Raw genomic sequence first — 15,213 nt, 5'->3', positions numbered from 1 at the left:
CTGAGGTCCAGTTGCATACTTTCCTGGTCTTGGCCAAGACCAAGTTTGCACAAGGCCAAGTGCAGAAAGAAACCCCTACCCCGCACTGGTCGTTTGTCTGGACAGACTGCTTAAACTTTGGCCTCCCCGCAGAAGGCTCCTGAAGAAGAGGGGACACAGTGCCAAGCTGTAGAGGGGTGTGGATCAGGGCTGTAGGCGACCTTGTGTACATACCTTAACTGACAAAAAAAAATTGTAGATATAAGGAGATGCACTTTAGATGTAAGGACATAACACAAACTGAAAGTGAAAGGATGGAAAAAGATACTTCATGCAAAGGGAAACAGAAAGAAAGCTGGAGTAGCTGTACTTAGAATAGATGTTGTAACAAAGACTAATAAGAGACAAAGGTATTACATAATAATAAAGGAGTCAATCCAGTAAGAGGACATACTTGTAAATATTTATGCACCCAACATAGGAGCACTAATATATATATAAAGCAAATATTAACAGACCTAAAAGGAAAAACAGGCAGCAATACAAAAATAGTAGGGGACTTTAATACCTCATATACATCAATGGATAGGTCATCCAGACAGAAAATCAATAAGGAGTGGCAGAAGGGTATAGCTGAGTGGTAGAGTGTGTGCTCAGCATGCACAAGGTCCTGGGTTCAATCCCCAGTAACTTCATTAAAAAAATAATAAAAAACATACTAAAAATATATAAAAAAGAAAAAAAACTAAAAACATTTTAAAAAATTAAACTAATTACCTCTCCACACCCAAATTTAGCCTCAAATGACATGTTAAACCAGATGGACTTAACAGATATTTAAAGAACATTATATCCAAAAGCAGCAGAATATATATTCTCTTCAAATGCCCATGGAACATTTTCCAAGATAGATCATATGTTAGGCCACAAAAGAAGTCAATAAATTTAAGAGGACTGAAGCCATATCAAGCACTTTTTCCAACCATGATGATATGAAAACTAGAAATTAATTACATGAAGAAAACCAGAAGACCTACAAACATGTGTAGATTAAACAACAAGTTACAAACAACCAATGGGTCAAAGAAGAGATCAAAAGAGAAATTAAAAGATACCTTGAGACAAACGAAAAAGGAAATGTGATGTATCAAAATTTATGAAACACAGTAAAAGCAGTTCTAAGAGGGAAGTTCATAGCAATAAATGCTTACCTCAAGAAACAAGAAAAGTCTCAAATAAACAACTCTACACCTCAAGGAACTAGAAAAAGAACAAACGAAGCCCAGAGTTAGTAGAAGGAAGGAAGTAACAAAGATTAGAGCACAAATAAATAAAAGACTAAAAAGACAACAGAAAAAAAATCAGTAAAACTAAGAACTGGTTCTTTGAAAAGATAATCAAAACTGACAAACTTTTAGCTAGACTCACCAAGAAAAAAGAAAGGACTCAAAATCAGGAACAAAAGAAGCAATGTTACAATTGATACCACAGAAATACAAAGGACCATAAGTGACTACTGTGAACAATTATTTGCCAATCTGGAAGAAATGGATAAATTACTAGTAACATATAACCTACAAAGGCTGAATCATGATGAAATAGAAAATAGGAACAGACCAACTACTAGCAAGGAGATTGAATCAGTAGTTAAAAAAAAGAAAACCTCCCAACAAACTGAAGTCTAGGACCAGATGGCTTCACTGATGAATTCTACCAAACATTCAAAGAAGAATTAATGCCAACTTCTCAAACTCTTCCCAACTCCATTCCAAACTCTTTCAAACTCTTCCAAAAATAAAAGAGAGGAGAACTCTTTCAAACACAATTTATGAGGCTGGCATTACCCTGATACCAAAACCAGACAAGAATAGCACAAAAAAAGAAAATTGCAGGCCAATATCCCTGATGAACATAGATGAAAAAAATCTTCAAAAAAGCATTAGCAAACAAAATTCAACAATGCATTAAAAGGATCACACACCAGGGTCCAGTGGGATTTATTCCAGGGATGCAATGATGGTTCAACAGCCACAAATCAGTCAGTGATACACCACATTAACAAAGTGAAGGATAAAAGATACGTGATCATCTCAGTAAGTGCAGAAAAAACATTTGACAAAATTCAACACCCATGTATGATAAAAACACTCAACAAAGCAGGTATAGAGGGAACATACTTCAACATAATAAAGGCCATATATGACCAGCTCATAGCTAACATAATACTCAACGGTGAAAAGCTAAAAGCTTTTCCTCTAAGATCAAGAACAAGACAAGAATGCCCAGTCTCATCACTTTTATTCAACATAGTGTTGTAAGTCTTAGCCAGAGCAATTAGGGAAAAGAAAATAAGTAAATAAAAGTCATCCAGATTAGAAAGGAAGAAGTAAAACTGTCACTATTTGCAGGTGACATGATATTCAGGAAACCCTAAAGACTCCATTAATAACTCAGTACTAATAAACAAATTTAGCAAAGCTGTGAGATACAAAATCAATACACAAAAATCTGCTGTGTTCCTTTACACTTGTAATGAACTATCAGAATGAGAAACTATCAGAAAGAAAACAATCCCATTTACAATTGCATCAAAAAGAATAAAATACCTACAAATAAATGTAACAAAGGAGGTGAAAGATCTGTATATTGAAAAGTATGAGATGTCAGTGGAAGAAATTGAAGGAGACAAAAAGTGGAAAGATTGTCTGTGCTCATGGATTGCAAAAATTAATCTTGTTAAAACGTCCATACTACCCAAAGGAATATACAGCTTCATCACAATCCCTATCAAAATTCCAGTGGTATTTTTTCACAGAAACAGAACAAGCAATCCTAAAATTTACATGGAACCACAAAAGACTCCAATGAGCCAAAGCAGTCTTGGGAAAAGAGCAAGCTGGAGGCATCACACACTCTGATTTCAAACTGTGTTACAAAGTTATAGTAATTAAAACAGTACGGTATTGGCATTAAAACAGACACATAAATCAATGGAACAGAAGAGAGAGCCCAGAAATAGAAATGCATATGGGTCAATTAATTTACAACAAAGGAGCCAAGAATATATAATGGGGAAAGAACAAATGATGTTTGGGAAAACCAGACCACTCTCCTACACCCCATATGAAAATGGATTAAAGACTTGAACATAAGACAAATGATGCAACAGGGGTAGAATGTTAACAATATGAGAAACTGGCAAAATGGCATTAAGTATTCTTCATACTATTTTCATTTCTGCAACTTTTCTATGAATTTGAAATTATTTCAGAATAAAGATTAAAAAAAAAGCGCCAAACCTCAACTAAGTCTTTGAAAGTCTATGTTATTTATTTTGGGATTTTCTACTTTTAGTCTTACCTTTCGGGGTTCGAGTGGGTGCAGAGATGGATAATAAAGGGACACCGCCATATGTGACTATGTCTCCAGCTGATTCTCCTTCAACCTGAAAACGTGTGAGGTCACACAGGACGCCGTGCAAACGTGGCGGGGAGATAGATCTGTGTGCACAGATACCATCAGTGTGTATATGCCTCTATCTCTGTTTCCCTGTGGGCTGAGTTAAACTTTGGGATGTAGCCCCAGTGCCAAAGGAGGTCAAGCAAGTATGTGAGTGAGTGAAACAGGCCAGGTGTAAAAAGAGTCAACTACCAGAGATACAATAAAATTTTCTTGATTTTTACTGGGCTGTGGGGAAGCATAAAATGTCATACAAACAGGTATGAAACTGCAAATTATATTTCCGAGTCCAAGTGGAAAAAAACTGAAAATCAGAAATACCGAATAATTCATTTTCTTATCTTACAACTCCTTGGGCCTAGAGGATTCTAGACTCCCAGCCCATGGGACACTGCGGGGTGTGTTTTGTCACGTCGAGATGTGGAGCACGGAATCCCACTGGGAATCCTTTAACTGGGAGCAGTATTCAGCTTTGCTCAGTTTCATAATGGAAAACAGCTGTTCACAGATGTAGGTGCTCCCAAACATGGAGAGGATCTTTGCACAGTGGTTTTTGTACTTTGGGTAGCTACTCCACAGGTACTTATAGAATTCTGGTATTCCAACCTTATCATATTTGGTTTTCAGGACTGTGTTGCACTGCAGATCAATAACCTCCATCTGGAGCACTTCCTTCACACTTTCGATCTTCATGGAGAAAGGGGAGCTGAACAGGGTCAGGTCACTCTCATAGAGTTTGAAATCAGACAGCCTTTTCTGGAATTCCGTCTTTAGCTCCACAATTTTGGGAATGTAGTTCAGTCCATCGCTTTCATTTCTGGAAACCGACTTCAGGGTGGGAAAGTGGGCCAGGTTATTCCTTGCCAAATGAGTTTCCCAAAGGCACAGTTTGGCCAGGAACGCCCGAATCAGGTCGTACATCTGCGTAACGATTTGGGAATGGCCTTGGAGCGAGAGGTTCAAAGTGTTCAGGTGCATGGTCATGTCGACCAAGAAGGCCAAGTCCTTGATCCAATCTTGGGAACTCAGCTGAGGCAGGGGCTTGCCTCTGGAGGACATGAAGGAATCAATTTCTTCCAATGATTCAAAGAATCTCTTCAGCACCAGCCCACGACTGAGCCACTTAATCTCTGTGTAGTACAGGAGGCTGCCGTACTGGCTGTCCAGCTCATACAGCAAAGTCGTGAACTCACTGTGGTTCAGTCCACGGGAGCAGATCCAGTTCACAGAGTTAACCACCACGCTCATGACATGGTCCATCTTTAACTTTTGAGCACAGAGCGATTCCGGATGAATAATGCAACAAACAGACTTCAGATCTGAGCCCTTGCAAACCATCGCCACCTTGGACTTCAGCTTTGTCACGAGTCCGTCGTTGGCATCCACCATCGCGGGGGTGCCGGTTGAGGCCACGCTGACCAATTTTGACCAGTCAATGTTAAACTTTTTGAGACTCTTCTCAACACGTGAAAAGATCTCATTTGCAGATTTTGTACCTGTCATGGGTACCGTGTCCAAGAGTTCTTCCGACGTATCAAAATTCTCATCGACGCCCCGGATGAATATGGCCAGCTGGGTGGTGTTATTTATATCTGTGATCTCGTCGATGGCGATGGAGTACGCCACAAACGACTTGATTTTTTCGCGCAACTTCTCCCATAGGTTCCCAGCCACATCTTCTACGGGCTGGACGGCAGCAGCGCGCTCCCTTGGGCTCGTGTTGGCCAACACTTGTTTTTGCTCAGGGCACGCGGTTTCTGAGGACCCTGAGAGGTACTTCCTGAGCCCTCTCTTCAGCTCCTGCAGCTTCTCCTCGCGCACCTTCTCCGTGTACTGGTCGTAGTGCTTGCTGTGGTTGGTCTGGTAATGGCGCCTCAGGTTGTACTCCTTCGACACAGACATGCTCTGTTTGCATATTAAACACGTAGGGATATTCTGCACTTCCACGAAGAAATAGGCTCTCTCCCACTTTTCTTGAAATACACGGCCCTCCTGGTCGATCTTTCTTTTTCCCACTTTTGACAGAGGCATGGAGACAAGAAAGAGTTCACTTTTCTCTTAGCTTGACTGTTAGAAAAACACCAGCAAGGTGGGGGGGAAGCTACAGTTCAAATGGTAGAGCGCATGCTTAGCATGCACAAGGTCCTAGGTTCAGTCCCCAGTACCTCCTCTAAAAGAAAGTAAGTAAATAAATAAATAAGCTTAATTCCCTGCCCACCACCCCCCCAAAAAAAAGAAAAGAAAAAAAAAACCACCACCAGCAAGAGCATGATGACAAATGCAAGGGACAAGGTAGCTGGGTGGTGGAGGCAGGGGTGTGGGGACTGGGGGCTGTGGAGGCGGGTGGGAACTGGAGAGTAACCCAGCCCTGCAGAGGAGGGACAGCTGACGCTCAGAGCTTCCAGCAAAATGTTGTCAGAGGGGACGTGGCCCCACCCTGGCTGGTTCCTCAGATTTCTAAAGAAAACCTGGAAGTGGATTTTTATGAAAAAGTCCGTGGTTTTCCAATGTTGGCCACTAATTCCCCCTTTTTGAAAGGCATATGAGCCAAACATCTTTGGTGAGGTTCAGCAAGTGGCTATGTTTGCCGTATCTGGTTTAAATCGGAATGATTTGAAAGAGATCTGCATTTTAACATCTCCTTTTTTTCCTTTGATTTTCAAGAGAACTCTGAAGTAACAGAGAAAGGAATGAGCACAGAAGGCATATGATTTACTGGCTGTGAGTCACAAAAGATGGTGATAGCACGGAACCTCAGAGAACCTACTTCTTTTAAATTTAAGGAACCTGGCCACAGTGCAGGTGAGCTTTACTTCGAGAGAACACAGGTATAAAAATGTACATGAAGAAAATGTACGCAGAGACAGAAAGTCAATTGAGTCGTTGCCTGGGGCTGGGGGTGAGAACGGGAAATGACTAAAAATGGGTAGGAGGATGTATGTATATGCATGACTGGGACATTATGCTGTACACCAGAAAATGACACACTGTAACTGACTATAATTCAATTAAAAGAAAAATGGGTAGGAGGAATCTTTGGTGGGGATGATGGAAATGTTGTAATATTAGATTGTGGTGATAGTTGCACAACTCCATAAATTTACTAAAAAAAATCATTGGGTTGTGTATAGTTTGCATGAGTGAATTTTATGGTATGTAAATTATGCCATGATAAAGCTATTAAAAATGTAAAAAGCCATGAGCAACCAGTTGTGTTTAGGAATAATAATTGTGCATTTTATTTTATTCTATTTTATTATTATTATTACTTTTTAAAGTCACATATTTTTATTTTTCATTTATTTTTTTTAATGGAGGTACTGGGGATTGAACCCAAGACCTCATGCATGCTAAGCAGGCACTCTACCACTGAGAGGTACCTCTTAACTGTGCATTTTAAAAGAACATTTCAGTTTCCAAAATTTTAAAATTTTATTATTTTTTTAATGGAGGTACTGGGGTTTGAATCCAGGACCTCGTGCCCGCTAGGCATGCGCTCTACCACTGAGCTATACCCCCTCCCCGAGTTTCCAACTTTAAATAAGGAGGTCCCCTAGTGATTTGAACTCTTGGGAACATCCCTACACCTTCTGCTTTAAAACCCAATAGAATTTTGATTTGCTTGCAACGACTCCAGGGGAGACATTAAAAATACTTGACAGTGTTTTTACTGGGACATCGCTCAATCAGAAGTCAACCTCAGCACTGGAGGGGATTCTGAGAGCCCCTGCTGTGCCAGGCAGCACCCTTGTTGGTTCTGAACTGTGGGGAGTTCAGGGGTGGGAGGTCTTGGCAGTGGGACCAGGGTGGACAGACCAACGCTGTTTCCCAACTAAGACAGGATAGCAGCTCGGTATTCTGACACGAGCCCCCACCATAAAGGACTCTTGAATAAGACTGTCATCACACTCAGCAAGCTCCAGCAAACCGTTAGAGCAGACAAAAATGCCTGGCTGATAAAACTCAAGCAATGGAATGAAAGGGCTTTTTAAGAAGCAGGAAAACCAAAACGTACATGAAGAGTGGCATGCTTTGCTCTGAGGCTCGAGGCTGCCGAAGCAAGGACCCTGAGATGGCTCATGCCACACAGCAGGCGCTGGGACCATCTTCTCACCCCCAGATTACTTACCATTGCTGAGCTCAAGTCCTGGAAGTGGTCTGAAAAGAAAGAGACATTGATGAGTGCCACAAAGGTCACCTTTCCACTCTGGTCCATTCAGTTCTACTTGACAAACTTTGGTGAGTGTCAGCACTAGGCTAAACAAAGGCAGGCTGCCCACAATTACCAAGAAACAGGAGCGCGGACACACAGCTCCCAGAAGCGGCACACGATGCACTGAGGCAGCCACTGACCGCAGGGACCCACTGCCCACCTCCTGGGGTGAGAACCCCCGTGCCCCTGCTTGGCTACCCTGGGCAAGGGATGATCGTTTTCCTGACCAAGCAGGGAACTCTCACACACCTGATGACTGTGAATTTGATAAATTCTGCGGCATCTAAGATCCTTCTCATGGAGCTGATTTCCAGGTAGCCGGGGGCTTTGAATACCACCCCCGGGGGCATACCGTCAATGACCACGCAGCCAGGGTTGAAGGTGATTTTCCTGTAGGGAACTTTCACGGGGAAGTCCACTCCAATTGCTTCACCTGAGATGAGACAAACAGCATACAACTAGTTGAGTTTGTTACTTGCTTTTCCCAAGCCGCGCTTTATCTTTAATATCCAGGTTTTAAAATCATTCACATCAAGGGACAACACAGGTAGTCAGCCATTATTACTTTATTTTCCAGCGGTGCTAGGATGCATGAATAATTTTATTGATTTGAAATTGGCGACAGATAGTTTAGCAGGGAGTATCATATTATCTACCTGAAAACGTCTTTGTGAGGATTAAATGAAGAATCCCATGTGGAGCACTAAAAACAACACTGAGCCACGATAAGAAGTCAGTAAGTCATAGATAGCTGCTATTATTATCTTAAAATTTTTAGGGGGGAGGGTATAGCTCATTGGCAGAGCATTTGCTTAGTATGCATGAGGTCCTGGGTTCAATCCCCAGTACCTCTGTTAAAAAGTATGTAAATAAAATTTAAAACAATTTTTAAATTGATTTTTGAGATATAATAGACATATAAAACTATATTAGTTTTAGGTACAACATAATTTGATAAAGATAGCTATCAATATGATGATGTAATTAGCATTTCCATGTAAAACTTCTTCAGTAAAAATACACACTAATTTTGATCACAGCTCCTTCACAGAAAGATCAACTTCTTAGATAAAATATTGAATTAAAAAGGAATATTTCAAATATATAAATCTTGAGTATGCAACGATATAAAAACTTACCAAATTTTCGGCTGAAGAGGTCATTGACTTGTTCTCTTAGTTGTTTTATCTTTTCAATGCTTGATAACCTTTCCTTCTCATTATCTAAAAAGAGTTAAACAAACAAGCAAACTAGCATTATGCATGTATTTTTCAGTCCTGCACTGTCTTTCCTTAGCTGATAGAGTGAAGTTAGCTAAAAAGAAAAGTAATCCATGCCATAAAACAGTTAAAATATAACAAAATGAAAAATATAATCTAAATTATGATAAGGCCAGATGGAATTTCATACCTGGAATTGTCACCTGAACAATGTTAAGATCTTCAACACCTGCTGCAGAATTTGTAATACTGGATGAACTGGTGTTCCCTTAAGACAGAAATTGAAATTCAGAACTTACAGAGTATCAGGCCAATTCTCCTCTAAAAATACCAAAGTGCCACCCTGATCAGAAGTCCAGGCTGAATTTTTAGACCTTCAGAGAACACACAGCTGTAGAACAACAAGCTGGCTTGACATTGATAGATATTTGAGCCTCTGCAGTGTAACACTGATGTCAAAGGGGGAAGGGCACCATGGCTTTTATTCAGTTCGCAGCCCCTGATACTTGTCAGTCTAATCTGATTTAAAGAGAAGGGTGTTTAAAAATATACTTCCTTGGTTATTCTCCGTGTAAAGGGAGGGAGGAAGGAAATAAGACATACAAATGTGTCCAAGAGGACACTTAAGAAGCAGACTTCCTATGAAAAATGATTTGACAGTCAAGGAAGGGCTCAGACAGAGTTAAACAGTGAAAGCACAGTTGATGTTATCATGATCTCTGGTCAGATGATAAACACAACGCAACACTCACCTACATTCTGGGTGAGAAATGTAAATGAGCCTGTCTAGTCCTTTCCGAGGGACTCAAAGTTCAGTCCCTGTGTCCTGTGAATGATCAACCACTTGGGTATTTGAGATTCTGCATCTGAAGAGCAAGGCCTCAAAGGGACATGAGGAGCCCCACGATCAGCAAAAGCCCCCAGGTCTTTCTGCAGTGCCCTGTGCTGCTCCAAACACAGAATTTTTGGAGGAAATGTGAGAAAATTGGTTGTTCTTGACCTCAGAGTTATTCATTTTTTTCTGATAAATCATGGTAAGTCTGATTCTTAAAAATCAGGTTCCATATTGAGAGATTACTGAAACTGCCATGAGCTTCCATCATCACCTTAAAAAAAAAAAACAAATAAAACAAAACCCTTTCACGGATACTTAACACTGCTGAGCCTCCAAAAAATCGAGAACCAAGTTCAGGGCATTAGAATCAATTAAAAGCTAGTGTCAGAAGATGAGGGGTTATGTTCTGATAAAGGGTTAATGTTTTCTCCCTAAAGCTGACTTCTCGAAATACAAAAATCTAGCCACAAAACACACCAAGCATGATTTAAAAATTGATCAAAATCCAACTATAATGAATACATAAATTGGCAGTTGATCCATTCTAATGACCCCGCACATTTCAGATAAATGGACGACACTTTCACAAATGGGTCTAAGTCTTAACTTCTCTAAAACTCTCACCTTATATGAACGATCATTGTTTTCCAGCTGTCTGTTGAGTTACCTTCTCGGTTAGCTTAAAACTGCTCTTCGGGCTCCCCAGGCTGTGTCATCACAATAATCCTCACTAGGGGAGGGACAAGCGCACACCCACAGATGGACTTCCAAATGCTTCAGTCCTTTGTTCACTTGCGGGTGGCAAAATTATTTACCAGATAACTTTTGGAAAGCTGCTATCCATAAGAGAAGAGTGGTTAGGCCTGTACTCCCTGCGCAGTTGTGATGCTCCACAGACAACAGCACGGTGTGGGGGCCACTTTGGAGGACGTTTTCTGTCAACCAGCATTCAAATCAGCACTTCAGCACTGCCCTTTGATTCTAACGTGGGGCTTTTCTCTTAATATTCTTTTTTTTTAATTGAAGTACAGTTGATTTACAATGTTGTATCAGTTTCAGGTGTACAGCAAAATGATTCAGTTATATAAATATTTTTTTCAGATTATTTCCCATTATAGGTTATTACTCAAGAAATTGAATATAGTTCCCTGTGCTATACAGGAAGCCCTGGTTGCTTATCTATTTTATGTATAGAAGTTTATATTCTTTATTTTCTTAAAAATATGTTACGGCAACAAGCCATCAATGGAAGAATGAATAAACTGTGATTTAGACACACACTAGAATATTATTCAGCCTCAAAAAAAGAAGTTTTGACATCCTGTGCCAACGTGGATGAATCTTGAACGTTTTAAGTGAAAGAAGCCAGACACAAAAGCTCACATGCTGTATAATGCCATCTTTAAGAAAAACGTAGACTAGGTGACTCCGTGGAGACAGACTGGATTGGTGGTTGCCAGGACCAAGTGGGAGGGGGGACCAGGAGTGAGTGCTTAGTGGGCATGGGGTTTTCTCTGGGGGAAATGAACATGTTTTGGAATTAGATAGAGGTGGTGGTTGTACATCACTGTGAATGTACTAAATGCCACTGAATTGTTCACTCTAAAATGGTTGGTTTTCTGCAATATGAATTTCACCCCCCTAATTTTTTTAAGTACTTAAAGGATTTTGTGTGTGTGTGGAATTTTTTTTGGGTGGGGGGAAGGGGTTTAATTAGGTTTATTTATTTTAATTTCTTTTTTACTTTTTAAAAAGTATTGTTAAGATATGATCCACATGCCATAGAGTGCACGCATTTTAAGTGTACAATTTAATGACTTTTAGAATATTTACAGAGTTCTGCATCCATCACCAAAATCAGATTTAGAACAGTTTCATTATCCCCAAAAGAAATCCCAAACCCCCGCAAGCTGTGACTTCCTAAACCTCCCACCCCAGCCTCCCTGGCTCCGGGCAACCACGGACCTGCTTTCTGACTCTATAGCTTTGCCTACCTGGACATTTCACTTAAATGGAATCATACAACATGTGATCCTTTTTCACTTAGCATGATGTCTTCAAGGTTCATCCCTGTTGTAGTGTGTATCAGTATTTCACTGTGTTCTTATGGCTGGACAGTACCCCACCATAGGGTTACACCGTGTTTTGTCTATACATTCATCAGCTGATAAACATTTGGTTTTTCCTACTTTCAGCTATTATAAAAAGAGCTGCTATAAATGTTTGTACAGTTGACCCTTGAACAACACAGGTTTGAACTGCCCTCAGGTCCACTCACACGTGGATTTATTTTTTTCAATAAATACTATACTACCTGATCTGCGGTTGGTGGAATCCCCAGAAGTGGAACCTCAGGTCTGGAGGGCAGACTGTGACGTTACATGTGGATTGTCTATTCGTGGGTTTCGCACCTCAACCCCAGCAGTTGTTCAAGGGTCAACTATACAGGTTCTTACGTGTACACATTTTTTGTGTGTTTTCATTTCTCTTGGACAGACACCTAGGGGTGGAATTGCTGGGTCATATGGCAACTCTATGTTTAGCTCTTTTTAATTCTTATTTTGTACTGAAGTGGAACTGATTCACAATGCTGGTTTCAGGTGTACAGCAAAGTGATTTCAGTTATACATACACATACATACATATATATCTTTTCAGTTTCTTTTCCATGATGGCTCATTACAAGATCCTGAATATAGTTCCCTGTGCTATACAGTAGGTCCTTGTTGTTTATCTATTTTACATATAGTAATGTGTATCTGTTAATTTTTTTTAATGGAGGTACTGGGGATTGAACCCACACCTTGTGCATGCTAAGCAAATGCTCTACCACTGAGCTATACCTTCGCCCTTCCTTTTGTGGAATTTTATGGAAAAAAATATCTTCCTGTATGGCTCAGAATCGTGGTACCTGACGCCACGTTGAAGCCTTATAGTACTTTGAAACCGGCAGATATCACGTTTTATCCACAAATCTACTCAGGCTCCACTGACTTCGGGTACGTGCAATCAGCACAAATCCGTCCTCACTAATGGAAAATCCACCTGAAGATACGTGCCCTCCTGGCTGTGGGTCAGGACCACCGTCCCTGGACAGGAAGCATCTCCTCTGTGCTGAAGCCTGACAGCATCGGCACACAATTTCCAGAAAAGCCTGTCCATTCGCACAGACCTTATCGATACCCCAGTTTTTCCCCTAATAACAAGTAGCATATGCTTGTGGAGAACGAGGGAGAGGATGAAAGGGAAAAGGAGGAAAAGTGCACTCATGCATCATTCCCGTACTGCTGGTAGGGTTTCTTCTTTCGTATTTTCTTCTACGTTTTCTTCTTTTTGTAGAATAATTTTTCTAAACAAAATTGAGACCCTACTGTAAAATACGATTTCTTTTGGTCCTCCCCTTGAGCCAGATGGTTTTGTTTTTCACTGGATGTATTCTGCGCATTTTTCTGGTTGGAGCATCAAGACCCATTGTCTAACTGCTGGGCACTTCCGCTGCGCCCACTTTTTCTCTGTTATAAATAATGACAGAGGTTTATCCCCCACCTAAAACGATCAACTTGATGAAAGCATTTTTAGAATTCAAATAAGTGAAATACAACAGAAGTATCAAATCAGGAAATGGGAACCCTGATTCCATCTCAAAATTCTCCCAGTCGTGGAAAAGCCAATTCAGACCCTGTGGTATTTCAAACAAAGTAATATTATCTCTAAATAAAAAGGACTCACCCAGGGGAAAAAAAAAGTAAATACAACTTCAAGGGGATAAACGTTTATTTAAAAAGCATAATTTGTAGAGTTTATACATGATTATCTAAATACTACTGTCTTCTTGTTAAATCAACTTTTTGACTTATGTTTTGAAAAATGTTTTCAAAATCATGTTTTGAAAAATGATAGAATTGGAATTATCTGATACTGTCTCCTAATTCAGATTTTACTAATTAAATCACACCTGTTCAGGTGAGTGAGATTTGATTAAATGCCCAGGTAGAATTTTATACCTAATGACATTAAATCTGTGACCTCATAAGATTATTAAATATATAAAATAAGAGAACTTCTCATATTAGGAAGATGCTCCGGAATCAGCTCATACTCCAGCAGCAGAGAAAAAAATATTTTTTAGCAGACGTCTAAGAAGATCACACGGAAAGAAAACAGGCACATTCTTTTAACTACATGGGCTGAAAATCCACAAAATCCAGGATAAATGGTCTTACTCTGATTTTCTGAAAAATAAAAAACGTTTCAAAAAAAACCCCTTTAATTATAAAGAATATCTTAGAATATGTTTATAACTGTTGGATGTGGTTTTAATTTTTAAATATTTATTTATTTATTTTTAATAGCTGACTTTCTGCATTTTATTTGGATGTGGTTTTTAAAACAAGCAAACATATGAACAAAAACCCAAAGAGATGACCTGTCAGTGTGTAAGTATTTTAAAGAAAATAGTCTTACGTGGTGGGTATTATAAAAATCAACCTTGGCTAAATCACACTTTGAACATCACTTTTGGATATCTGCACCTGAACTGAGGTCACTGATTATTCCTGACCTCTGTTTGTCCCATTCTAGTAGGAGAAGGGATGCATTTCTGAGTGAACCAGTCCCTCTCTCCCGTCCCCCTCTCCCCCTTCATCATTTCCCCCCCACCTCATCATCCCCCACTTCATTCTTTCCTCACTAGACCCAGCACAGTCCAGTCCCGCCCCGGCCAGGACCAATGTACATGGGGTCCAACTCTGCTCTCTAAAAAGCCCAGAGTGCTGGGTACTAGATGGGAACACGGGCTGCTCTGGTCATCCGTATACACACATCGATTTCAATCTTTTCCCTGCAGTAATCCTTTGAGAAAAAATTAAAACTCCACTTGGCAGCGTGAATGTGACGAGGCTTTTGGCTACTGACCTTCAATTTTCACCTCGGCTTCAGGGTCCTCACTCGTTTCTGAAGGGACAAGTTGAGCAGAATCTTGAAAAAAAAAATGTCTAAAATGACATTCATTATTATGTATTCTCAGGTTCCAACATTTTACTGCTCCTTTACCCAAAAAGCCGCTCATCCTGGCATTTTAACTACATTTCATACTTAATAAACACAGAGGTATAAATGTAAAGGCAGTTTTAATTTTAAAAGGCATGATAGGATAATAAAGGATCATCTTAGAAGGGATAAGGGGAAATAAGAAACTTTTAGATATTATCAAATCATACAAAATTACCCACAGTAACGGACACAGAGTATGCTTCTATTTGAGCTAATGGAATCCGTGTGGTCATAGCGTTTTCTCGTTGCCATCAGGAAGTACTAGGATAAAAAAATGCCATTTGCCTTGGTTACTAGCTCCCCCCTTCTCCTGCCAGCAGCCCCCAGGTGATTCACAGTCTGTTATCACAAGGACGGACAACTGAGTTTTCCCATGCACAAGAATTATGACATTTGCATTAAGCTCTACCTAGAGACAAGAGCCAGGCTAGCTTATCTCACCTAGCTCTGGCTCA

General features: G+C 40.1%; 1 protein-coding gene across 4 annotated transcripts in view; it reads right to left on the bottom strand.

Moving 5' to 3' along the window:
- Positions 1-3,641: 3,641 nt before the first annotated feature.
- LOC102539151 (general transcription factor II-I repeat domain-containing protein 2) overlaps positions 3,642-15,213 on the bottom strand; it is a 43,166-nt gene continuing 31,594 nt past the window's right edge. Inside the window, exons 11-16 of one of the 4 annotated variants that reach the window (XM_031687358.2) lie at positions 14,621-14,683; positions 9,062-9,139; positions 8,791-8,874; positions 7,901-8,084; positions 7,568-7,596; positions 3,642-5,453 (exon numbers count right to left, since the gene is read on the bottom strand). In XM_031687358.2, the coding sequence (XP_031543218.2) occupies positions 3,847-5,453; positions 7,568-7,596; positions 7,901-8,084; positions 8,791-8,874; positions 9,062-9,139; positions 14,621-14,683 (2,045 nt within the window). In that variant the 3' untranslated portion in view covers positions 3,642-3,846. Of the gene's footprint in view, positions 5,609-7,567; positions 7,597-7,900; positions 8,085-8,790; positions 8,875-9,061; positions 13,939-14,620; positions 14,684-15,213 lie in introns of those variants that run through there. The other 3 variants (XM_031687359.2, XM_031687360.2, XR_012061250.1) reach the window with 3 other exon arrangements.

The sequence above is a fragment of the Vicugna pacos genome, chromosome 18 (genome assembly GCF_048564905.1).
Source record: "Vicugna pacos chromosome 18, VicPac4, whole genome shotgun sequence".
Classification (NCBI taxonomy): Eukaryota; Metazoa; Chordata; class Mammalia; order Artiodactyla; family Camelidae; genus Vicugna; species Vicugna pacos.
The sequence above is the reverse complement of the archived record's forward strand: the minus strand, read 5'-3'. Positions and strand labels throughout refer to the sequence as shown.